Here is a 25,899-nt window from a genome sequence, read left to right as displayed (position 1 = left end):
ATTATTTCCTTCTAATGATAATTAAGTCGCCTTTATTAATTAATTAATTTTATATGGATCACATTTCAATTTTTTTTTTAAATTAAATTTAATGTGTCATCGAAACAATCCAACAGTAAATTTGTTATTGTATTATGGATTTTTAATTTATTAACGTATTCTTTAATTTACTAACTTATTCTGTAATTTTTATTATAATGTTATTTTAATTCATTGATTAATTATTAATTTTTATTATAATTTCAGTTTAATTTATTAATTTATTATTAATGTATATTATAATTTAATTGAAATAAATTAATTTATAATTAATTGTATGTATACCTATGTCTAGATCATTGCTCTTTATAAAGATAGACATACATACATATTTCATCATACATATCACACATTTCATCATGATTCTTTTCTTTTCAAGATACGAATAAAAAAAAAAATATATGTATGTAATTCATTATCATATAATCAATGGAAATCGGATTTCGAGTTTGACTCGACGTGCAAAATGTCGTTGATGCATTAACTATTCGAAAATTTTGTAAGAAGTTATCCAAAAAGTATTACTACTACGTTCATCGAGCATGTCCTATCGCGAGCCAATGTAAATGCTAGCATATTAATAACGTACCGCTAATGTAGCTTCACGACTCGTCGCATCGTTTCTCAATGTTACCGGCAACTATTCATCCTATCTCGCTGCTTATGACGGCCTTAATCCATAAGACGTACCATGCACAATGTAGACACGGACTAAGAACGTACAACGCACGTTCCCCAACCTGAACGCCACGTACAACCAAAGATAATGCCACGCTTAACCCGTCGACTTTCTACTAGACCTAGAAAAAGAGTATTGTACTTTGTTCTCCACTAAAGAACTTTCCCTATTGTTTTCTTTCTTTTCGACTATAAATACAAGTTTTTATAATTGAATTTGTTTTTTTCTCTTAAAAAAAACTTATATAATATGTAACTTATACCAGTTTATATCTAATTAAGTTAAACATCTTTATTTATTATATCTTATTATATTATAAATTATATCTATTTAAATGGTATAACTTATGCATATAATTACTATCGTTAAGTATAAATTATATTTACTTAAAAATGTAACTTAAAATTATACATGGAATTTATGGTAGTCTAAGTTATACTTATGTTATATTTAAATAGATATAAGTAAAAATTAAGTATAATTTATATTATATAATTGTTTTATTTACTTTTGAAAAAAAGTATAATTTAAATATAATTTATACTAGCATAATTATATTATATATAATAATAAAAAAAATCAAATTATATATAATATTATAATAAATTATAATATAAATAAATTATGCTTATATATACTATAAGCATAACTTATAATTTAATTTTAATAGCGTTTCATTAAACTTCAGATATGAAATAACGATTAATTTTTAATGAAAAATTTCTTTATTCTAATTTTATTTTCATTTATTAATTCATTATTAATTTTGTATAGATATTTCATTATTCGATAAAAACATGATATTGTGGTAAAAAAATTAATCGTCGATTTAAAGTTACGTCACGTTTCAATAAATTCAATTGTACATGGTCTTGTAATTAATTAAGAAAAAAGAAAAAAAAGAAAAAGAGAAGAAAAAAGAAAAAAAAAGATATTAAAGATGAAAAGAATGTAAATCGAAGGACGTTACGAGGTTATTCGCGTAGAACTAGTTGAACCATCGGAAAAAATTACAATGACTTTTGTTTCTCCGCTGTGTCGAATTGGATGGTTAAATTTCTTTTCCTTCCTTCGAAATGATGAAATTTGTCCGATAAAAAAATAACATGAATCAACGAATGAAATCCGTGCATCGACTTAAAATACTTCTCCGATTTCGTAGCATCGAGCAAGAAACTCGCAGTTCTTAAGAGGTTCACGTACATTAATTACAATAATGAGTTTATGGTGCATAAAGAGAGAAAGAGAAAGAGAGAGAGAGAGAGAGAGAGAGAGAATAAGAGAATGAGAGAGACTAACGACGGAAGCGCGTGAGCGAACGGTTGCAGCTTGTACATTGCCATTAAGTCATCTCGTTTCCGCGTTGTCGGTTAAGAAAGATAATCAAAGAATCTCTTAACTCTTATGGCGTTCTCGAAATAATACTGGAAAATTTACCCGCATATTTTATATATAAAAACGAATACATACTTCTCCAACGAACATAAACTTTTAGTTTCTAATAAGAAATTCAATCATTCTTCTAACCGATGTGATCGTTATAATTACATTACCTTTCTTTTTTATTTTATACATTTACATAAGAATTATCGATAATTTTTATTAAATGAAAAACATAAAGTTAAATAACATTTTTGGATAAAAGATAAATATTAGAAATTAATTTCTATAAATGAAAATAAAGAAAAAATGATAAATATAATATAATATTACAAAACAATGATGTTAATAAAAAAAATGACGAATATACATAAAACGTGTTATAAATAAAAAGATATTATATATATATATAAAATATAATATATATATAATTATGTATAATATATATATATAAAAAAATTCTGATATTACTTATTATCAATTTAAATTATCTCTATAATTTGAAACTGATAACTTGACACGATCGAAATTCTCAAAACAATACAAAACCTACAACGCTTTAAGAAAGAAAATCCTCTTCGCGGAAATAGAGCACTATTTACAACTCTTTCTTTCTTTATGTTTGTTTGTACGTCTCATTGTCAAGGAAACATATATTTACACATAAAAACACGCAATACCATCTAACATGACACCTTTTTTTCTAACAATTAGTACTTGATTTCCTGCGTACCTACATTTATTATTTATATTATTAATTATATAATTATTTAACACAATTATGAAATTTATATATAAATTACAATAAATCAAATGTTAACGAATAATAACGCAAATAACTGGATAACAGTTTTATGTAAAAAAATGAATTATGCAATAATTAATAATTATTATTAGCAATTTTGTATATGTTATAAATAGAAAAATGCAAATTTATATTTATATAATTTATAATGTATATGTAGATTATTATTTCGAATATTAACAGATAAATTAGTTCCAGATGGAATAATTTTTCATTTATATAAATTTATAATAAAACTAAATTTATAAAGTATATAAATATATTATAAATTTATAAAATTTATGGATCTATAAAGTTTATAATAATAAAAATTCTATTTTGCACTCTAAGATAAATCATATGACAATACAAATGTAGGTATTGATGCAAGTGAATACGTTTTCTTATTGGTTAACGCATATGATCCCTCCAAACTGGTTTCTCATAGAATCACATATATTTTTTATATCTTTTATACATTCTTGAAATACTTAAAGATTTATCTCGAATCAATTCTATTTCCTACATCAATTTGAAAGTTATCCGACATTTAAATAATTTACACAACAAAATCTTTGCATAATAATGTTTATAAAAATTTACATTTCTTTCTTTTTTTCTTTCCTTCTCCTTTGAATTTTATTAACATTAAAATTATGTTTAAAAAATTCACATATACCAATTTGATAAATATTTGAAGAAAAAAAGAAAAAAGAATACTTTATTCGTTATTATTTTTAATTTATTATACTTTACAATAATGAACGAACGAACACAAATTCCATTTAATACATTATAAAATTATTATAATAATCATGGTAATTATAAAGGAGTGAAAGGAATAAATTTAAAATCCGTCATTCTTATGGTTTTGTTAGTTCTAATGTTAAAAATTACAAATTTGAAACACCCTTGTATATTTCTTTTCTAATCCTATTTTATAACAAAAGATGTCAGAAAATTTGATATACCCTCATTTCGTAGGAAAAAAATAATACGAGAGAAATGATGCGAATTCGTAAAAGGCAAAGTGAGTTAAGCCGGCTTAAACGGCGTGAGAAAGGACTCGTCGGATTTCCATGCATGAAATAAACATTTTACCATTGCGAAAGAACGGTGGCATGGCGCAGTTGTCCTGTGTTCACGACCATACAGGGTAAACTCGTAAAACACGCCAATAGCAAATGCAATAAGAGGATCGGGATATTGACAACGGCGTACTGGCTAAACTACTTTCGTGACCTTTGATCTCTTCGTTGAGAAATCTCGCCAACTTACTCCGAATGTTTTCTTCCCTCTGACAAAAGGACAGATCTGCGTACATTTTTAAATCAAACGTTTTAGTTAAGGGCAAGTAAGTAATATAGTAAAATGTCGAAAAAATTAAATTTCAATTTTTCACATTCAAAATTCTTTTAAAATATTAACTTATATAATTTACTTTGCATTTTACTTTATTATTTTTAATTACTTTTATTATTATTATTAATTTACATAATTTACTTTAATTTATTTTAATTTATCATTATCAAATTTTATTATTATTAATTTGCATTTTAATGCAAATAAAAATTAATAAGAGTGTACTGATATAAATGAAATATTTGTATTTAACATTGATCTCTCATATTTACGCATTTTGTAAACAAATTTAAAGGCTTTTCAAAAAAATTTTTAACCATTTCAAATTAAGTATTTTTCTTTTTCCATTTCTCAAAAATACTAAAAAGACAGAAGGTTGATCTTTGCTAAGTATAAGTTACATTTATGCTGGTATAGTTTTATTGGTATAATTACATGTTATAACACAAATATACATATAGTATAACATTATTTAAATAAATTTCACATCACACGGTGTTTATTAAACACAAACAAAATTAAATTACAAATGGTTAAAAGATAAAATACAAAATAAAACTTGAGTGATCAATGCAAAAATATATTTAACGCATACATGTCTCTCATGTCTACGTATTTCGTAAAAAGTTTCAAAGGCTATATTATTTTAAATTAAATATTTTTTCTCCAAAATATTAAAAAGACATAAGGTTTATGTTTGCTAAGTATAAGTTATACTTATGCTGCTATAGTATTATAACATAATTTAAATAAATTTCACATCACATAGTTATTTCGAATAAAGACGAATAAAATTAAATTATAGAGGATTTAAGCATAAGATATAAAGTAAAACTTGAATGATCGATATAAAATCATATTTGAAATTGATCCTCTCTTTTTTTATTCGCCAATTATTTTATTATTATTATTAATCTGCTGCTTTATGATATGAAATATTTAATAAACATACTTATTTGCTTACAAATTATTTTATCTATAATTCTTCAATAGGAGGTAAGATAATCGAGAATAAAAAAAAAAAAAGAAAAAAAAAGAAAATACAAATAAAAACATAAAAAAAAGTAATAGTATATTGCTTACGCCTTCTGCGAAAGTGGTAGTTCGTAAGTGATTCGATCGACACCTTGACGATAAAACCGGATTAAAACGTCTCCTTTTTATTAACAGTCACGGAATCTATCATGTTCTAAGAGAGACTGCACCTACATACTTAGCAAACTTCTAATATTCTTATGTACTTCATTGACACGATTATTCTTGGTTACCTGATTTATCACTGGAAAACAAAAAATCATTATCGGATATTTCGATCTCGTTCTCTCTCTCTCTCTCTCTCTCTCTCTCTCTCTCTCTCTCTCTCTCTCTCTTTTTCTCATGGAACACGCGAACAAGCTAATCGCGTGTCTACGCATGGGAACTCAACCAAAGACCGCCTTCCGGATTAATTCCAGAGTGTCCTAGCTGTTTGCATTTCCTTCTAGCTTCGCGTTTTCTCTCTCTCTCTCTCTCTCTCTCTTTTTCTCTTTTTCTTATTTTCTTTCTTTTTTACATTCTCTCAATTTTACGAGAACAGTTACGATCAAACCCATAGTGTATTCCGATCAAAGAAATAAAACTTAACAATATAAATAAATAAGAATAATCAAGTACGATTATTAACCGTAATCGTAGTCTCTGTTATTTATTTTTACAGTCCGCGCCTATTACCAGTTAACTTCGTTTGTTCGTAATACGGCTTCCTTCTTATAAATTATTTTACGCAGGTATGATTGAACTTTGAAAAATCTTTTCGTGACTTACTTATCGTGCTCGTGGATCGATAACATAATTTATAATATTACATGCCATATAAAATTTTATCATAGACACTTCCTGACGTTCGTTTTAAACATTGCGTAAAACTCAGCTCTTATCGAGCTCGATAGCCAGGCAATGACCTTGTTAACTTAGCCGGTAACGTGATCTCGACTAACAGGTCGACTATAGCAAAAATTACATTTCCCGAAACGGTCAAGCTATGGCGATCTCGTCACCAACGTACTTCGAGGATTAACAGGTTGGAAACATTATGTTAGATTTCTCACGATGTTTCTTGTAAATTGAACACTTTTATAACAATTTAATTTCTAATATCTAATTATGATCTAGGTAACGATCGAATTATGTGACAAATTACTTTTAACACTTTATAATTGAATTTTTCTTTTTTCTTTTTTTATTAAAATAAAAATTATATAATGTGAATTTTATAATATAATATAAATTTATAATACAGTATCATAATACCGTATTATGAAATACATTTCACATTATGATGATAATTTAATCTACATTTTTATACATTCAACACTGTATAAATTAATTATATATTTTTGTTCTGAATAAAAATGATATAATGTGAAACGTATATAATATAACTTATACTTTTATATAACTATGTTAGATCATGAAGTATTGTATGATATAAATGTGACTCGTATTTTAATTGTACTGACTTTATACTTTTTTTAATTTTAATAATATATTTTATATAATAATTAATATTTCCTAGCATTTGCTATTATATATAAAATTATATTATTATCGTATAATATTGGTTTTGTATAACATTAATTTTCAGATATGAATTAACAATTAACTTTATGTCAAAATATAATAAAAATAAGACTCAAAAGATATAGATATATAAGTATTAATACTTAATTACATTGCGTTACATAATTGGTCCATAATCGTAAAATGTAAAACGTATTCTGTACTTAGAACTTGTTTGAAAATAGTCAAGTACCGAGTTAGTTGAAAAGTCATTTTCTAAGAAACGTCTTCCTATAGTCCGAAACATTGGCTCTTGTCGTTCATCACAAGAGGAAGACCAAGTATATTGACTTTTACGCCTCGTCTACGCAGAACTCGGTCGCATTTGATGTTCAACGACAACGCCGGTAAATGCGAGGACAATATCCGTGCACCGTTAATGCAGCCTCCTTTACCGGTCCAGAAAAGGAACAGGAGATTTCACGCGCGCCTATTTATGACGGTCTTTCTTTCCTTTCATGTACTCCGAATTGTAATTTATCTCACGTGTAATCTCAAGATCTAAAGATTGAGTTCTTAAATTCTATAATCTTCGTTATTATTTATATTTCTAAAAATAATTACATTAATAATTCGATAATTACAATTGATCATTTCGCGCAATAATTATTTATATGAAGATTATCATCGGTAAAAATGTACCTTGATAATATTAAATTATTTTTAAATTACTCGATGTAATTAATAATATCAATGATTATAGTTTTTCTAATAATTTCTAACAATGTTTGTATAATCAATCATTGTTTCTGTACATTTTTATTTAGTTTTATCACGTATAATATCATAAACAGTTTGTCTACGAAAAAGTTCGATCGAAACTCGTATATTAATGTACTTCTCCGTAGATATGTTATAAATCATTGACGTACTACTCCGTAGTCATGCTGCGAATCATTGAGTAACTACTCCATAGATATGCTGCGAGTCATTAAGTAACTATTCCGTAAACACATTGCGGATTATTGAAGAACTACTCCGTAGCATACTACAAATCATTGACGAACTACTTCGTAGACACATATTGAATCATTAATGAACTATTCCACAGATATGACATGGGCCATTGACAGTTGCTAAAGTTTTAATAATCGATTAAACATATTGAGCATTCAAGATCATATTTATAAAGATTTACATATCCTTTATTACAAAATAATTGTATAATAAGTAATTCTTTTTAACTTTTTAAACGTTTTATTGGACCTTGGTAACAATACATAATAAACATATATGTGTGAATAATATATTTATAATCTTTGTCATCAAATATAGAAGTTCATAAAAACCAAAAAACCGTTGTAATGTAATAATGTATGGCACACAATTTTGAACTTTACTTTTGATATTTGTACAACAAATATAAACATTGCTAAACTTAGAAGTAAAATAGAAGGAACAAACATATTTATTATCACTAGGAACTAGGAATGACATTGACATTGCACTTATAACGTATATATCGAAATATTAAATCAAATTAGAATAATAAACTGATCAACTGATTTTTAGAATATTTATCTAAATTTTTATAACAAGATGTATGACAGATATGTTCTTTCCTTAGGCTTTGGTCTAAACTTTGGTAACTATACACCACCAACATTTCATATTACTAGTACTCTTATAAGTACGTAAAAAAAAATATTCATATTAGTTATTATTTACATGATAGCATGTTAATATACACGTTAAGTAGGTTTGTAACCATTTGGATTACTTTGCTGCCATTTCCACGTATCCGCACCTATGATAAATTTTGAAATATTGTACAATTTGTACGTGTATCAGTTTGTAGAAAAGTATAATTATACTTACACATGTCATCTATATTTTTTAAAGCACGCCAATTCAGCTCTTTAATTGCTATATTTGCATTAGCATAACTTGCAGATATATCACCAGGTCTACGTCCTACTATCTCATATGGTATCTTCTTTCCTGATGCTTTTTCAAATGCATGTATAACTTCCATAACAGAATATCCATTACCAGTACCTAAGTTTATAGGTTTAAATCCGGTTGGATTAACATTTTTCTGATATATCATTGCTTTAACATGGCCATCAGCTAAATCCATAATATGTATATAATCTCGAACACCTGCATTGGAAGAAGAAACGTGAATAATACAATTAATTATTAGATTTCAAATCGGAAAGTCATTGTGATGTTTACTAAAGTATTATCTAATTATGTTTCCCCTGTTCCTAATATACATATCTTTTACTTACCTGTCCCATCGGGAGTATCATAGTCATTACCATACACACTTAATGATTTTCTTTTTCCAACTGAAACTTGAGCAATAAAAGGCATTAAATTATTTGGAATACCATTAGGATCCTCTCCAATTTGCCCTGAGGGATGTGCACCTACTGGATTAAAGTATCTGAGAGATATGACTGACCATACCTAAAAATGCATGAATTTGTTTAAAAATTTGTATAATTTCATAAATATAAATACGTAAAGTCTATTTTATACCTTGTCAGATAAGCAAAGATCTTTCAAAATTTCTTCAACCATATATTTCGTTCTTCCATATGGATTTGTGCAATTTCCAGTTTTCATAGTCTCTATTAACGGAAGTTTTTCCGGAACACCATATACAGTAGCACTACTAGAGTATATAAAGCGTTTTACACCATGTTCTCTCATTACGTTCAACAAATTTAAAGTACCTCCAACATTGACTTCATAATATTCTAGAGGCTTTTCACAAGATTCACCGACTGCTTTTAATGCAGCAAAATGTATGACGCAATGGAAAGTATGCTATAATAAAGTTTACGTTTCAGAATCATTATCAATTCAGTAATAATTCAAAATAAATCTTACCTTTTGAAATACATCCTTCAATTCATTTATTTTAGTTATATCACAATTTATAAATTTAACCATTTTATTTATTAGTTTCTCAACTCTTATAAGAGATTCTGGTTTTTCTTCATTACTTCCTATAAATGTGTAAGAATGTTAGATATGTAATATATGTTTTTAAATGTATTAATCTCACAATATAATACATATTACATAAAATAAAAGAATAAATAAAAGCATTTATAAAGGAAGGAAGAATAGTGCCATCAATTTTGTAACATGCACTTTCATTTTAAATATAAATTGCATATATACATGATGAAACAATGCATTCAGTTATACCTCACCTTTATAGGCATTACTAAGGTTGTCTATTACCACCACCTGAAAATTGGCTTGTAGTAGTTCCAAAACAGTATGAGAACCGATATAACCAGCACCACCCGTTACCAGTACATTCCAACACTGATTTGCCATTTTGCTTTTGTGGTATGCTGCATATTATTTATCAATTCTTTACTCTACTTTATAATTATATAATAAAGACCAAATTGATAGATATAGGTGTTATATCATAAATAAATATGCAAAGATAAAATATCTTTACAAAAATAGATGACAACTTTTATATGTGAATAAGAATTTAGAAAATGATATAACTATAAATATAATATAAAATTAGTTACGATGTAGTAGAAATAACGCTACTTCAAAACAGATAGAATAATATATAGAGATTTTACTAAATATAATTAACACTCACGTTCTCTAATAAAATCGAAAAAAATTAATAATATTCAATGTTGAAGCACTTATTTACCAATTTATATAGAAACTTAATGCTATAGCAAGTTAAATTTTATTTGTGCTGCAGATAAAAGAAAGAAGTCCATATTGTAAAAATCATTAGTAGATAGCAGTGTTTTATCTTTTATTGTGTAAAAAATAGCAAAATAAAGTCGAGAAAGTAGAATTGTTAGATAGAGAGAAAAATTACTTTACCCTACCTTTAATCTTCAATGAATACGTCTTACCTCAACGAGGTTAATGATATACTCTAAATAAAAATATTGAATATCACTATTCGTTACAACGTTATATAACATTGACATCACGCTGTGTTGGATATAACAACGAAGATATTCTATTATCATCAATATTTTAAAACTCCAATCATTAGATAAACGATTAAGAAGATGTATTTATAAATTCAAATTTTTTTATTGCCATGATTTATACATCATAGATTTCATATATCCATAAATATGTTACACAAATATATAAAAAATTACTGATAATAAATTGACGTATTGTACTTAATATCGAAGTGTTATCGCCACGTAGATTTGTAAACAATCGAATATCCCTCCTACTTGCCTGATATAATCAAAAGTTAATGTTACATCGAACTCGAACGTGAAAAGCAACAATTTCAGTATACATGATATTCTAGTAATTTGTATTCATATTATGATTGGTGGAAAGAGATACTGTAAAAGACGTACCATTATTTTATTATATTAGTTACGTAATATAACGTAACGTTTTATATTTTAATCTTTTCAATAAACATGAAATTACATATATTTTATTAGTATAAGACTGACTTAAATTCTTGTAAAGCTTGTAGTTCCTATTAATATCATTATATTGGTATGCTTGTTAAAATAAATACAACCAACATTCACGTCTAATTTTGCAATGGTAACGGAAAACAAGGATACTTTTGGATAAGAAAATAAGCTGAAATTGACGTAGTTTACAGAAAATGATAAAAGCAGGCTCTTCTTTACTACACTATCCCAAAATCAAAGGAATTTTGTGATTTTTTAATTTACCAAACGAAAAGATTTCGATTCTACGAATTCTTATCAGTCAAAATTCTATCAAAAAAGGTTACATGTAATAATCTCACATATTGTAATAAATAAAAATAAACAGTAATCATAAGTTGAACAATAAACAATTACGTAAATCAAAACTTTATAACAAAGTTAATTTATTTTTATACGATGTTCGCGTGCAACGAATTGGCGGGAAACAAAGTTCAATCAAAATCTCCCTCTCTCTTTCTCTCTTTTTCTCTCTTTCTGCCATACCTACTGAAATATAGCCCCTCCTGTGGCGCCGCCTGACGGAGAAAATGCATACGAAAGTGCGCGGCGCGTTTCGTGATAGGATAGTGGAGGGGAGACGTGCTCGTTCAATTGCGTCATAAGAGAAACCTCGAGTTTTCCAATTCGGCCATGTTGACTCGCGCGTAAGAACACATCGAAAGCAGTTCCAACGTGTTTACGGAGTTTAAAAGTCTAAATGTAAGTGTAACTTCTGGTTCATTTCTTCTCGTTAATAAAGACGATCACTTTTTACGTTGATATTTTCAACGAAAGAAGACATTTCAATTGTATATCGAATCTGAGAGACATCGAAAAGGAGGAAGAGGTTGGACAAGTATATGTATAGTTGAAACGAGAAAAGAATAAAGAAAACAAGAGAGTGAGAGAGAGAAACGATTAGTGTCTCTCTCGAATATCGAGAAGAGAGCGGAGTAACGTGGGACTATTTGAAAATCGCGCGTGCATGGGTAGTGGCCGCCTAACGGCGTCGTCTCGCGGTTTCGACGGAGACGTATCGCGTTCGTCAGTCGGTGGAATTGGAACGCGCTGACTTGTTTACCGTGTGTACGCTCGTAAGTTTAACGTTTTTTCAACACCTGGCCATACGCCGATTCGGGAGAAAAAGACGGACGACATCCATTTTTTTTCTGCCTACGACCGTTGTTTGTCTTTTCTTCATCTCGTCGTCGACGAAGAAAACGAAGGGATTTGGCCGGTTCATTTTATCCTTCTCCTGCGTCGTTAATATTGGACGAAAGAGAACATACACGCCTAACTTCGTTCCTGCTGTTTAGAGGTGAGCTTTAACAAAATTATTTATTTATTTATTTATTATTATTTTTTCTTTTTCGTCGATCAATAGAATGTCACGAATTCTGTGCAAAACTCTTTCGTAATTCTTTCTTTCTTTCTTTCTTTCTTTCTTTCTTTTTTAACTCTAACGATATTACGATAGAAACGATCGAACGTCGTCATGATAAAAAAGAAAGTCAATGATTCGTGCGATAAAACGAAAGGAACTTCATATATACTGACGTATTGTTATATTAACCACAATTCAATGTTTTGAAATCTTATGAATGGCATAAAACAACGAATGACTATATACTACCGTACTGGGTGTATGCGCGTACATACACACACACCACACAGCAGACAGACAGACAGACAGACAACATACAGACAGAGGAAATACATAAATTCAAACTCGATTGAGGACGCACTTGTTTTTAAATATCTTTCTTTTCCATCGAATTAACATTAAAATATTCATCAGCTCTATCGATGATATTTTATTCTTCTCTTTTTTTTTCATTTGTGAAGAATGCATATCGATCGATCGAACAGGTTGCTTCTGCTACTATAGAAACTTCTTGATCCTCGATTAGAAAGTTTATTATAATGAACCAAGAATTTGGCTCATTAAACTGATATCATTATTCCATTCCATATAATTTTTCTCGTTAAAAACGATAAGGAAAAAAGGATAAAGATGATTCTTTGAAGAAAAAGAAGAGAAAAGAAAGAAAAAAAATCTACGTTCTAGATTACATGTATGCGCGCGCGCGCATGCACACGCACGCCGCACGCATTTACTGCTGCTTGTGTACTGTACATTGTAGGTTTCACTAGGAGGAACTCTGACTTTTACTATCTACCTGCTAAATGTGGGTCGTGTCGTATAGTATACTCTATGTGTGTGTATGATAGACTCTCTCTCTCTCTCTCTCTCTCTCTCTATATATATATATATATATATATATATATATATATATATATGTACATATGTATATATGTATATATCTCTTCTCTCTCTTCTATAAAAATGGGACCATGGAACAAAATTTGATTGATGCACGCACACCTAAGGTAGAGAAGAGAATCTACTTGGAATTTCTCAACGCTTAGAAGGCTTTACGTTTCCAACCGAATGATTCGTCGAATCCAATCGTCGCCATTCACCGAAGATTTATTATCACAATCGACATAATATCTATTTACTTTTTTGCTTTTTTCCGTTTCTTTTTTTGTAACACGATTTACGTTTTCTCTCTCTCTCTGTATGTGTATGATTCATCAATTTTTTTTATTAAATGTATAGGATATCTAATATTATATACAGATATATCAAAGTGAAGGAAGAATCAAAATGTATAGATAAAAGAATTGTATAAATAATATCTTATTTCGTACTTGATAATAAACATTGCAGAGATAATCAATGTTATGTTTTCATCAATTTACGTTATTGGCAATAATCTAACTGTACAATTTTATTTTACATTTTTATATTTTCATGAAAGTAGATTTTTCATAGAATATATTTAGCAATTATCTTAACACATTGAAGATGGGATAAAATTGTATGGAAAACGTACTGAGACAGGCATTTTTCAATGATTTATTATTATAGCAATAAATATATTTTATTTATCATATAAATTTTCAGATATCACGTACTTCCTACTGTAATAAAAGTAACCATTACCTCGCAATTTTTAAATAAATATGCATATTCCCGCATATTTATGCAGGATTATTAAACAAGATTTCTCGTTTCTCATTTGTAATATATTAAAAGTATATGTTGTAATTATTATAAGAAGTAAATTAGACAGTCAAATTTTAAATATTAGACGCATTAATTTCCATGTAATTTAGCTTATCATAAATCGGTTATAATTATTTATAATAACTTTATTTTATTATTGTAAAAATTAAATTAGTACAGTGGCATGACTTAGGAATTATTATTTACATATCTTTAACTAATCATATATAAATTATATGACTCATGAATTATTAGAACTTACTATAACATACGTACATATATATATATATATATATATATATATATATATATATATATATAATAGTCATGAGAGATTCATTATTTTGTTATCAGTTAAATAATTACAATGATGAGTCGAGATGAGATATCGAATTCGAAATCGAATATGTATTTCCACGCTCGAATAGATACGCTTTCAATAGAATCTTTTATTGCAAACAATTCAATAATCTCTTCTTATTTTTCTTTTTCTATAATTTCGTTGAATTTCCGTCTATTTATCCGATTGTTTCCAACTTCTACCGTCCATCTCCATTAAGGTAATCGTATTAGTTGTTTTATGGCACCCCGTTCGATAGTTCGTTCGTTCGTTCGTTCGTTCGTTCGTTCGTTCGTTCGTTCGTTCGTTCGTTACCCTTCCATGTATCGTGCAAGTTTGCTCGCTTCGTTTTCTCATCCTTTCTTTACTTCCTTGACCGCAGGTAGATCCGTTCGTAATAATACAACAAACGTATATCCGTTAAATACCGTTAAGATCTGACAATTTATTCGATATCACAACGAGATTTAGTCTTATGCAAAAAAAAATGTAATTCACGGTTTCTCTCGTCAATAGACGTATGTAGACGATCATGTTTCCTCGGATACAACCGAAGTTTCAATGGTTCGATTATTTTAAATGAAAAAAGTCATAATTTTTTTTGTACAGATTACTATCTATCGTAAATCAACGAAGGAAAGATAATGATGCATATACTTACAAATCTTGTACGTTGATTCCAATAGTGATGATCATGATATGACACGCATCGTGTGTGCGTGTGATTATTATAATCATGATGGTATGAGAATGACATCACTAAGATAAATATGATCTTGTATAGTATAATTGAATAGTATCCATTTGATATTGAAATTTTCCTTGAATATCGTCCTTCATCTCATGTTGTTATTAATTCATCCTATTTATCAAGCCTATTTCTCTCTCTCTCTCTCTCTCTCTCTCTTTCTCTCTCTTTCTCTCTCTCTCTCTCTCTCTCTCTCTCTCTCTCTCTCTCTCTCTCTCAGTCAACATTTATTCGCTTTCAATGAAATAAAGATACGAGTTAGTACGTTCATTCATGAATAACTCGTTTTCGAAAGAGTCTAGTGGAACATTGAATATCTCAATTACATGTGCTTTTATACTTATATATATATATGTTTATATAGTAGATAAATATATAATTAGAAATTTATATAGCAGACAAATATATAATTAGAATAAAAAGTTAGTTCTTTTTAGAGAAAGCACAAGAAACATTTATTCCCATTCTCAAACGATTCTGTAGCGGCGTGTAACTCGTTATAGTTACCTTTTAAATTATCATTGTTGTCGTGGTAACATTAAAAGTTTCTTCTTTTGTTTTCTTTTTTTAACGAAATTAGAATTCAGAGAGACATGGTAACGTAAAATGTGAGATACTCGTGAGAGTACCTTGATACTTTATATACCTATCATTATTAATTTATTACCCTTTGCATTATTAATTATTGTTAGAGTAGACCAGACGCCCTCTCTTCCCTTCTCTAAGATAAGTGAGACATTGTAACGTATGCTGAGATGATACAACAATAACAACGTTGATTAGTTCGACAAATACAATAGTCGATTGAATATATATTTTATTAGAGTTGATGATAATTGGGCTAGATCGATAGACCTTTTTGTAAAATTAATTGTAAATATACGCCGAAAAGGACAGTTTTAATGGATACGACGATATGAGCCACGTTGCGGTTTATTAAATGTCACGAGAAATAACATCATCATGCTACATCGCGAATGCCGACTTTAACGGAATCATCCTTGCGATATTATATTCCATCATTTGTATAATGGTTTATTTTTAACCAGTATTTCTTCCATAGCGAAGAAGAATCGATTTGAACACGTCGTGCCTTAGCAGCTTGTCATTATTACTTTTCTATCTTGCAACTGAAAGTATATTATTTTTAAACAATACTTTTTTGCTTTGTATTAGTGCATTCAATTTTTTGTTTGTCTTAATTTTTAAATTGGTAAATTTATAGCTGATAAATTTCAAATGTTTTATAACTATAATAAATATTTATATCTTTATCTGAAAATTTATTAGTTAAAACTATTTATCTTAATCTTATTAGTAATAATTTTTTTGTACCATTATCATAATTTTCTAACATTTCTACGGATATAATGAATATTACGTATACTTTTATCTAGACATAAGATTCTTACATCTGTCGATAAAGTCGTTATCGTAATCGTATTATTGTACATTTTTTTGTTATTAATTTTTTCATTTATAATTTATATATATTACAATATATTCTATAATTTTCTAAAGTTCCCATAGATATATTATTTATACGCTTATCTAACTCGAAAATCCTCATGTCTACTGATAGTATCGTTATCTCGATCTTTAATATAAAAAAAGATAATCAAGGAAGAGAACTTCACCGATTCTAAACGCGATGATGCATTCAGAAAAAAGAGAAAATTGAATGAATAGTTTTATTTCTCTCTCTCTCTCTCTCTCTCTCTCCCTCCCTCCCTCCCACCCTCCTCCTCTCTTTCTCTCTCTTTTCTTTTCATGTTTACGTCGTATTATCATGAAGGATGCGTTCGTAGTTGCACGTTTCATAAGATATCCAACTTTCATGGACGATCGTCGTGACGATGAATAAAATGAAAGCCAAATGCGCTTGGACCACATTCCTGCTCACCAAACTTGAAATTAATCGATTACTTAAGCTACCTCAAGGATCACACGTGATGAGAAAGAGAAAGAGGGAATGGAGAGAGAGAGAGAGAGAGAGAGAGAGAGAGAGAGAGAGAGAGAGAGAGAGAGAATGAGAATTTTAAGTGTATTACTTGCCAAAAACGTTCATGATCCTATCAACCTTTTATTATCTTTGACTATGATTAACTATAATTAAAGTTAACTCATATTCGTAAGGGGTTTTCAATAAAATGTGTTCGGATTTAACGTATACGATTTGTGAACAAGAAGCTTTATAAATAACATCTTCCTTCTCGTGAAAGAGAGAAAAAAAATTTATTTTGCGGTACTTCTTTAAGAGAGTTCACGTGTACAAGACGATAAAAATAACGGTTCAAGTTTCCTTCTAAGTATACCGAGAAAAGAATTATTTTCGTAGAATCGAATTTAATTTTATATACAGATGTACAAGATAATGAATCGTGTAATATTTTTTATTGATTATTTTGTAACATATGATAGGAAAAATATTTAAGTTCGTTTGTAGAAACGAACGTATCTCTTTCTGCTGTCATTCACGTCACACGCTCTTACTATAGCCAATGGCTTCCAATTAGGTCATTTGTACGCTTTGGTGCAGAAGCAACGCCAGCGTTTTCCAAAGACGCATTAACCCGGATATATGGTTAGAGTTTTGATCGATGCTAGCTCGTATTTCTGGTACATTCTTTCTCTATTTTTCTTTAAATCGTCGACGAATGTATTTTACTTTCGAGCAATTATTTGTTTTTTCGCCACTCAAACGATCATCCCCATTAACCCACTTCGATGAAACTTTTTCGAAAATGAAAAATCATGAGACACTTCTGTTTTCTCGATGGTTTTTCTTCTCTTTCCTCATCAAGGTCAAGTAATAAAACTACGATATAAACCTTCATGGTTAATGGATCATTTATTTTATATGTAATAGTGAATAGTAATCTTCCTCTGAACGGAAAAAACAATCCTCTGACTCATACTATTCATATTATTCATTTAGATGAAATTGATAGAGATAAAAATAGCTGTATTAATATATCTGTGCATTTACAGATTTACTATCTGTAGCACGAGATAGTAAATCAAATTAAAATATATGATGTTTCCTTCTACGTTTGGATAATTGTGTTCCATTTTCCAGAGATTTCTCACATTCGTGTTTCTAATTCGAGTAAAATATCGGTCGAGGAAATATTCGAAATTGTATTATGTTTAAACAGTTATTTTCTACGAATATTGATATTTTATAAAGTTATGAAATAATTACATTTGAAATCAATATATGTTATATATACATTTGCCTGTTATAAAAAATGATTCAAATGATATATTACAGCTATTTATCATGAAATAAATTGCAAGTGAATAGAAATGTAAAGTTTAACGGAATAAGGAAACATTTTTGAACAGTCGAAAGAGCAAACTCGAGGGGCCAATGCACGTCATAACTAAAGTTACAATGAACTTGGGAAACAGGGCTTCACCTGTCGATGTGAAACTGCGTGCATGATACGGTTGGCCGATTTTACGCTTCCTTTTGTGCTTAAAATGCGCCCCAGGGAACGAAGTCTATACATTTTCTTGTTTCTTTTTATTTTGTTTTCTTTCCTGTACAATATGAACCCACAAGACAAAATCATTAACATGAAAATTTATTAGAGTTGAAGATAATTAGTGAAAATATATCTGAAATGTTTTCTATCTATAAGGAACAATGTAGACATATAAGAATCAGAAAATTTCATAAAAATAATTCAGTTTCGAATATATATGTATATATATGTATAGATACATGTAAAATAGTTTTGTAAACTTTTTAAAGGGGAGAAAATAGGGTTTTCGAAATGAAAAGTTTTAATTACTGAAAATTGTTTAAATTTGTAATCTTATATATATTATGTATATACAATATACATATATACGTATATAATATTCATAACCCGTTTATATTTTGCAATTTCCATTATGAAGATGTATTTGAACCGTGATACGTAGTGTGTGTGTGTGTGTGTGTGTGTAATATTTGCAGTATACATGTATATATATTCTGCAAATATTACAGTATTATCAAGACGCCACTGTTTCGTCTTATGCGGCAGATCGACGTAGATATCCATATAGGGTATGTGTACTTTTACGTGATCAGAATCGAATTTTTCTTTGATGTCAGACCTTGGATCTCTCAAGTGAAAACTCATGCAGAAAAAAAAACTTTGATATCGTAATACTAAAGAACGTGACTTTTCTTCGACGATTCAATAAATTTCGTTAAAGAAAATGTGAAAAATAAATATGAGAAAATTATTAAATTATTAAAAAGATCGTGTAATGTTGAAGCTTCTCTGTCTAATTTCTATTTAAATTGCTATTTCCTTTAGAGATTATCAGAGTTATCATAGTTAGTAATAGTGTCATCTCTCGCTAGTGCTTTCTCTCTCTCTCTCTCTCTCTCTCTCTTTCTTTCTTTCTTTCTTTCTTTATTTCTTTCTTTCTTTTTTCTTTCTTTCTTTCTTTTTTCTTTCTTTCTTTCTTTCTTTCTTTCTTTTTTCTTTCTTTCCTCCTTTCTTTCTTTCTTTCTTTCTCTCTTTCTCTCTTTCTCGGTAAGAATAAATCTCTATGAGTGTAAGAAACAATACGAGAAATGAGTCACACCGGAGTTCGAATTTGAGTTATTGGGACTTTGTGAGTAAGAGTGATTCTCTCTAGTTGACATGTTACATCAATATTTAATGCCATAACGGTCATCGTTCTTCGTCGATGGATATCATCGTATTATTCCGTAAATTCGTGATTGGCAACACCGTCGTCGATGAAATAAAATTGCTATGACTCCGATGATATCATTTTATCTTTCTCTTTCTCTCTCTCTCTCTCTCTCTCTCTCTCTCTCTCTCTCTTTCTCTCTCTTTCTCTTTCTCTTTCTCTTTCTATATGTTATCAGACATATCAGAGATAACGTAACGAATTTAAAATTTGATGCATCTTCTTTATTGTTTGTTTCGATGCATTCTAATTTGTTTATACTTATACCTTACTGACACTATTTTTCGCGCTATCATGTTAACTTGGTTGAATGTACAAGATAAGAACGAACTTGCGGCAATTTTCTAATAAGTCTCAAACTAGAACGGAAACGGAGATCAGTCGTTTAAGCAACTCGTTTAAAGCCCGTACATATGCTTATCTGTACCGATCAAATGGCGATCGAATATTGGAGGCGAGCTGAGGCGAGGCCAGAGTTTTCAGTTACATTTAATTTGCCTGTTATCCGAGGTAACAACGATTTGTATGAACAACGTGTACAGTAATATATACAAGGTAAGTCAATATTTACTATGTCGAGAAAACTTCATTATTTTCTATTTCCTTTTTTAGTATGTGTTGAAAAAATTCTTTTGAGTGAAACATTCATTAAAAAATAAAAATTATCGAAGGTAATATTATGTGTGATTAAACTTTAAAAAGTTTAATTGGATGAAATTATATCTCAGTATTTCTTTTTTCTTTCTTTTTCTTTATTTTAAAAATCAATAAGGAAAAAGAAATTCAATTATAAATTTTTCTTATTATTTAATATTCAATGAAAATTATTGAAGTCAAATTTTCCAGTGATTGCAATTAATATTACGCTTGATTGAAACAAATGAATTTATTATACTTTATATACTTTCACTCCATGTTTCTCGTCTATTTAAGGTGAATAGACTTTAATACATTAAGAAAATTATTTAATTTTATTTTCTTTAAATATATGATACTTATATTTTGTTCAATTACACTAATAAACGGCTTATCTTAACCGAAGTTATTTACAATTTTTGTTAAATTGTTAAAAACAAGATTATTTAAAAGGAATTTGTTCTGTAAAATATGCTCCGGGTGTGCATGCGTGTGTGTATTTAGATATATGTGTGTATGTACATTATCGACGGAAGTAACAACGATGCGGCGATGTGTACAACGCACTTCAAAAGTTGGAAGGCAAACGTGGACAAGGCGTGGTCACGTTCACGATTACCACTACGTGGCACCGTACCGTGACCGAAGTCGAGATATTCACAATGAACTTGGGATTTGACGCGCTTTAACGGGCTTGATCCTTAGTCAGTTCATTTCCTTTATCTTACCGTTGTTTCACTCTTTGCCTTTCTCTTATCCGACTCTTACCAACTCCCACCCCCCCCTCTCTCTCTCCTTCCCGCTCCTTTCCTCTCTCTATATATATTATAAAAAAAATAAAATAAAATAATATATATATAAAAATAGAAAATAATAAAAATAAGCGATAAAATGTATTTATGTATATATAATATATATATACACGCATAAATACATACGCAAACACACACTTTATCGCTTATTTTTTATTTTTATATTATCGAATTCTCTTGTATACATATGCTCGTATAATCGTTGAAAAATTGCTATCTTTTACGTATTTTTATTCTTACGATTTATTGAAATATATTGTAAATATATAATATACATACATGTATGTACATATATATGTAATTTTTTATAAACAATGATACATACCATATTTTCTAGAGTGGATATAATCCAAAAAAATTAGTTGTTTGTATAATTTACAAAATTAGTAATAAGTATTCGTACAGTTTTTACTTCGAGTTGTTTACAAGAGAGTTTATAACGAAAACACATTACATTATTTATTGTCAATCTGTTTTAAAACATTATTAACGTCTGCAGAGTTAAAAACTTTGTATTATTAAAAATTATTATTGTAAAATGGGACGGAAACGTACGGAAACTACGATAGAAGAAAAAAAAATTATTATTAATCAATTTAAAGGTATATTAGAAATTTCGTAGATTATAAATAGACTTCGATCTACCATACAAAGATAGATACAGATTGAAAGAGATTGCAAAATAATTCGAGAAGTGGACGTCCCCGGGAAAAACAATTAATATATTGGACGAGTTGTTATTAGAATAATAAAGCAAAATCCAAAAATAAATGCTATAGAAATACTTAAACATCTTAAATATAATTTAGATATTGATGTATCTGGTAGCACTATGCGTAACTTTATACGAAGTCAAAGGTATCACACGGTCAAGTAGCTCGTAAAAAATATTTTGTAAGTGAAGTGAATAGGAAAAGATTGCAATGTCTAAATAATAATAATAGCATACCAATGGACTACTGTAATAGAGTGATTTTTAGAAACGAGAGTAAATTTAATATTTTCGGGTCTAATGGACACGGTACTATTTGGAAGAAAAAAAATAAAGAACTAAAACTAAAAAACTTACAACCTACAGTGAAACACGGTGGAAGTTCTATACTAATTCGAGACTATATATGAAGAATGTTATAAACATGAGTACTGCTGGTGTTGGTATATTAAAATTTATTCATGGACTAATGAATCACAGGGTTTACATTGACATTTTAAAACACTCTTTTATTTTTGGTGCAGAAAAAATGGGCACAAAGGATAATTTTATTTTTATTCAAGACAATGATTCAAAGCATACTGCCTATAATACGAGAATGTGGATATTATATAACACACAGCATATATAAAAACTTCTGCCTAGTCTTCAGATCTTAATCCAATAGAATACTTATGGGATTGTAACGTAAAATTAGAAAATACAAAATTTCTTGTAAAGAAAATTTGAAAAATGCTCTCATGGAGAAATGGAATAAGCTCTCATTCAGTGCTACATCGAATTTTGTTAATTCGTTTCCTAGAAGAGTTGCTACAATTTTAAAATCAAAAGGAAATCTTACGAAGTATTAATTACACGCTTACTTTCATTTTTTATCGTCAGATTAGTTTGTTACTTTTTTTAATGAATTTTTTAAAATTCAGCGATTGTACGAATACTTATTGCTTTCATATTTCTAACGATTTCTTGTTTTTTCTTGTTAATTTTGTAAATTATACAAACTAATTTTTTTTTTTTTTAGATTATATCCACTTTAAAGATTTGCAAAAATATGTATCAATTCATTGTTTATAAAAATTTAGTTTATAAAAATTAATAAACTACAATTTCACGAAGTCTTATTTCAAATTGATCAGTGTACGAATACTTTATACATTCACTGTATACATACATACATATTGTAATATTATAATACTTAAAAATAATATATTTTAATTATATATTAATACAAGAGATTAACATATTTATGTACATATTATGATTTTAAATAATAAAGTATATAAAACTTAGAAAGTCTGTATAAAGTAATTTTCTACACTTGATTGAATATTGAGTTAAAATGGAATATATTAATATTGATATATTAATGTATATTAGAAAAAATACAAATAATATTCTGTGGGTATTATATTTTACGATAATGATATATCATAAATTTTGTTTATTCTCCTATGCACATATCTCTGTTCTTATAGTTAGAATCTTTATCACGATTATTTCTGATAGAATCCATCGAAGGAAGTAAACATCGTGATCTCATTTCTTCAAATGCGGCAGGCAATAGCTTTCATTTCCCTTTTTTCCATTGAAAGCGAGAGAACCCGTGCGAAATCAGGGACGCGAGACATCTTTTTACCGCTTCCACGAACATGAGATTCATCGGTTCGCAACCGTAAAAACGAGTATTAACATCTAACACACACACAAATGTAATGAAAATAAAAGGAAAATTCTCGGTTGGAAAAATTTAGAGCAGAAGTAGAAACGGAGCAAGGGAAATGAATAAATTGCGAGAATAGTCGTTGTGTTAAAACAGGACACAGGTACTTACGTTAGCAGCAATTTCAAGTAGACTCTTCTGCTGGTGCTCTTTGACCCATTAAGTCTGATCTATACACACTCTCTCTCTCTATCTCTCTCCCTCCCTCCCTCTCTCTTTCTCTCTCTCTCTCTCTCTCTCTTTCTCTCTCTCTCTTTCTCTCTATCTCTCTCCCTGTCTCTCTCTCTATCTTTCTCTCTCTCTCCCTCTCTCTCTCTCTCTCTCTCTCTCTCTCTCTCTCTCTCTCTTATGTGTTAGCGGCACCGAGGCAAGTATTCTCTTGTCCGGAAAACTTTTCAAGTCTTCTTCAACGTCGAATTTGTTGGTTAAATTAGTTAAAAAAGAAAAAAAAATCATTGACGAGGAACCCAAAACCATTTTAAAATTCAATTTTAAATTCATTGCAATCTTTATTTTTACAATATCTAGACGGATCTCTAGAGAATACCTGTGGAAACAGGAAATGATCCGCAAATGCATTTGTATGCGTTTACAACAAAATTCAGAACAATGTTGGTTCAGTCTTTTATATGATGCCTTCAAAATTATTGTAAATTAAACTTCTTGTATGTAGATTTACTCCAAACATACATGTAGTAGATACATATATGTATAATATATACGTACGTGCACTTAAAACATGGATTCTCTCTCCCTCTCTCTCTCTATCTATCTTTCTCTCTCTCTCTCTCTCTCTTTCTCTATCTATCTCTCTCTCTCTCTCTCTCTCTCCCTCTCTCTGTGATTGTGTGCGTGTGTATACAATACATACAAACTGAAACGATTATGTATAAGTATATATGTATATATAATACGCATGTATAAAAACGATTATGTATACACATGTATGTGTATACAACACATATGTAAGAACATACGTATATTTCTGATATAATGACTCACCGAGGAGAACCATGCGTGACGCTATCGAACGCGTGCACCACACGCTTTTTTCCATCCCCTCGCTTCTCTTTCTTTTTCCCTTGCTTCGAGTCTCTCTTCAGTTTCTAATCCGCACGTAACGTCCCGTAGGCTGGCAGCACTTGTGCGCGAAAACTTGGTATAAAAATACACGGCCGACTTATAAGTACAGCCTTTAATTAAAATCGTACAAACGAAACTCTGTGAATGACGAGTCGCTTCGATCTTTCCCATACCACTTTTTTTTTTCTTTTTTCTATTTTTTCTCACTCTTGAAAATGTAGATATTGATTTCAAATTTAACTCTATATTAACTTATCTATAATTTTAATTATTTCTAATTATTTTTTAAACCTTTAATACATAATGTTTTTATTTATTTGAGATAACATTAAGAGATTAATATTATGTATGTTAATTATCATATAAATATTCAAATGGAAATAATGAAAAAATTAGATTTTCATAATTTTCTATACAAAATTAAATGAAAAACTAAATTGTTACATTAAACATTAATATTTTGTAATTTTGCAATCACATACGTTACGTAAGCGTTAAATTTGCATAGATTTAATGTTTATTATTTTCTGCTATCTTTTCTCTTCAATTTAGATAATCATTTATCTTAATTATGTTTAAAAAAAAAAGAAAGAAAAAAAAAGAATGCTCTCTCTCGCTACGTGATATTTCTAGTTAGTTGTTAGATGTTGTATCTGTTACACATATATTTATATACGTGAACATGTACGTATGAAAATGACAGTTCTCGTTGCACTTGGCACGAATCCAACGTTAGCAATTATCGAAAGCGATCTGAAACATTGGAATCGTTAAGAGGAATCTCGGAAGGTCGAGAGAATCACGGTACCGTGCA

The 25,899-nt window shown here is 28.9% G+C and overlaps 2 protein-coding genes across 4 annotated transcripts in view; one reads left to right on the top strand and one right to left on the bottom strand.

Moving 5' to 3' along the window:
• Window positions 1–8,019: 8,019 nt before the first annotated feature.
• LOC124421852 (UDP-glucose 4-epimerase) lies at window positions 8,020–11,018 on the bottom strand. Of its 2 annotated transcripts, XM_046957512.1 has the most exons (7): window positions 10,673–11,018; window positions 10,013–10,159; window positions 9,684–9,802; window positions 9,330–9,620; window positions 9,077–9,257; window positions 8,661–8,945; window positions 8,020–8,589 (listed from the first exon to the last, which is right to left on the bottom strand). In XM_046957512.1, the coding sequence occupies exons 2-7, from the start codon at window positions 10,140–10,142 to the stop codon at window positions 8,534–8,536; spliced, it is 1,062 nt and encodes a 353-aa protein (XP_046813468.1). In that variant the 5' UTR covers window positions 10,143–10,159; window positions 10,673–11,018; the 3' UTR covers window positions 8,020–8,533. The 2 variants fall into 2 exon arrangements, with proteins under 2 accessions (XP_046813468.1, XP_046813469.1); XM_046957513.1 differs by lacking the exon at window positions 10,013–10,159.
• Window positions 11,019–11,899: 881 nt separating this feature from the next.
• The window catches only part of LOC124421558 (protein 4.1 homolog), a 32,851-nt gene continuing 18,851 nt past the window's right edge, over window positions 11,900–25,899 (top strand). For both annotated transcript variants that reach the window (XM_046956850.1, XM_046956849.1), the window contains exon 1: window positions 11,900–12,578. The gene's annotated coding sequence lies outside the window, so the exon portion shown is untranslated. The remainder of the gene's footprint in view (window positions 12,579–25,899) is intronic.

This window comes from Vespa crabro, chromosome 2, assembly GCF_910589235.1.
Source record: "Vespa crabro chromosome 2, iyVesCrab1.2, whole genome shotgun sequence".
NCBI classification, from domain to species: Eukaryota; Metazoa; Arthropoda; class Insecta; order Hymenoptera; family Vespidae; genus Vespa; species Vespa crabro.
The sequence above is the reverse complement of the archived record's forward strand: the minus strand, read 5'-3'. Positions and strand labels throughout refer to the sequence as shown.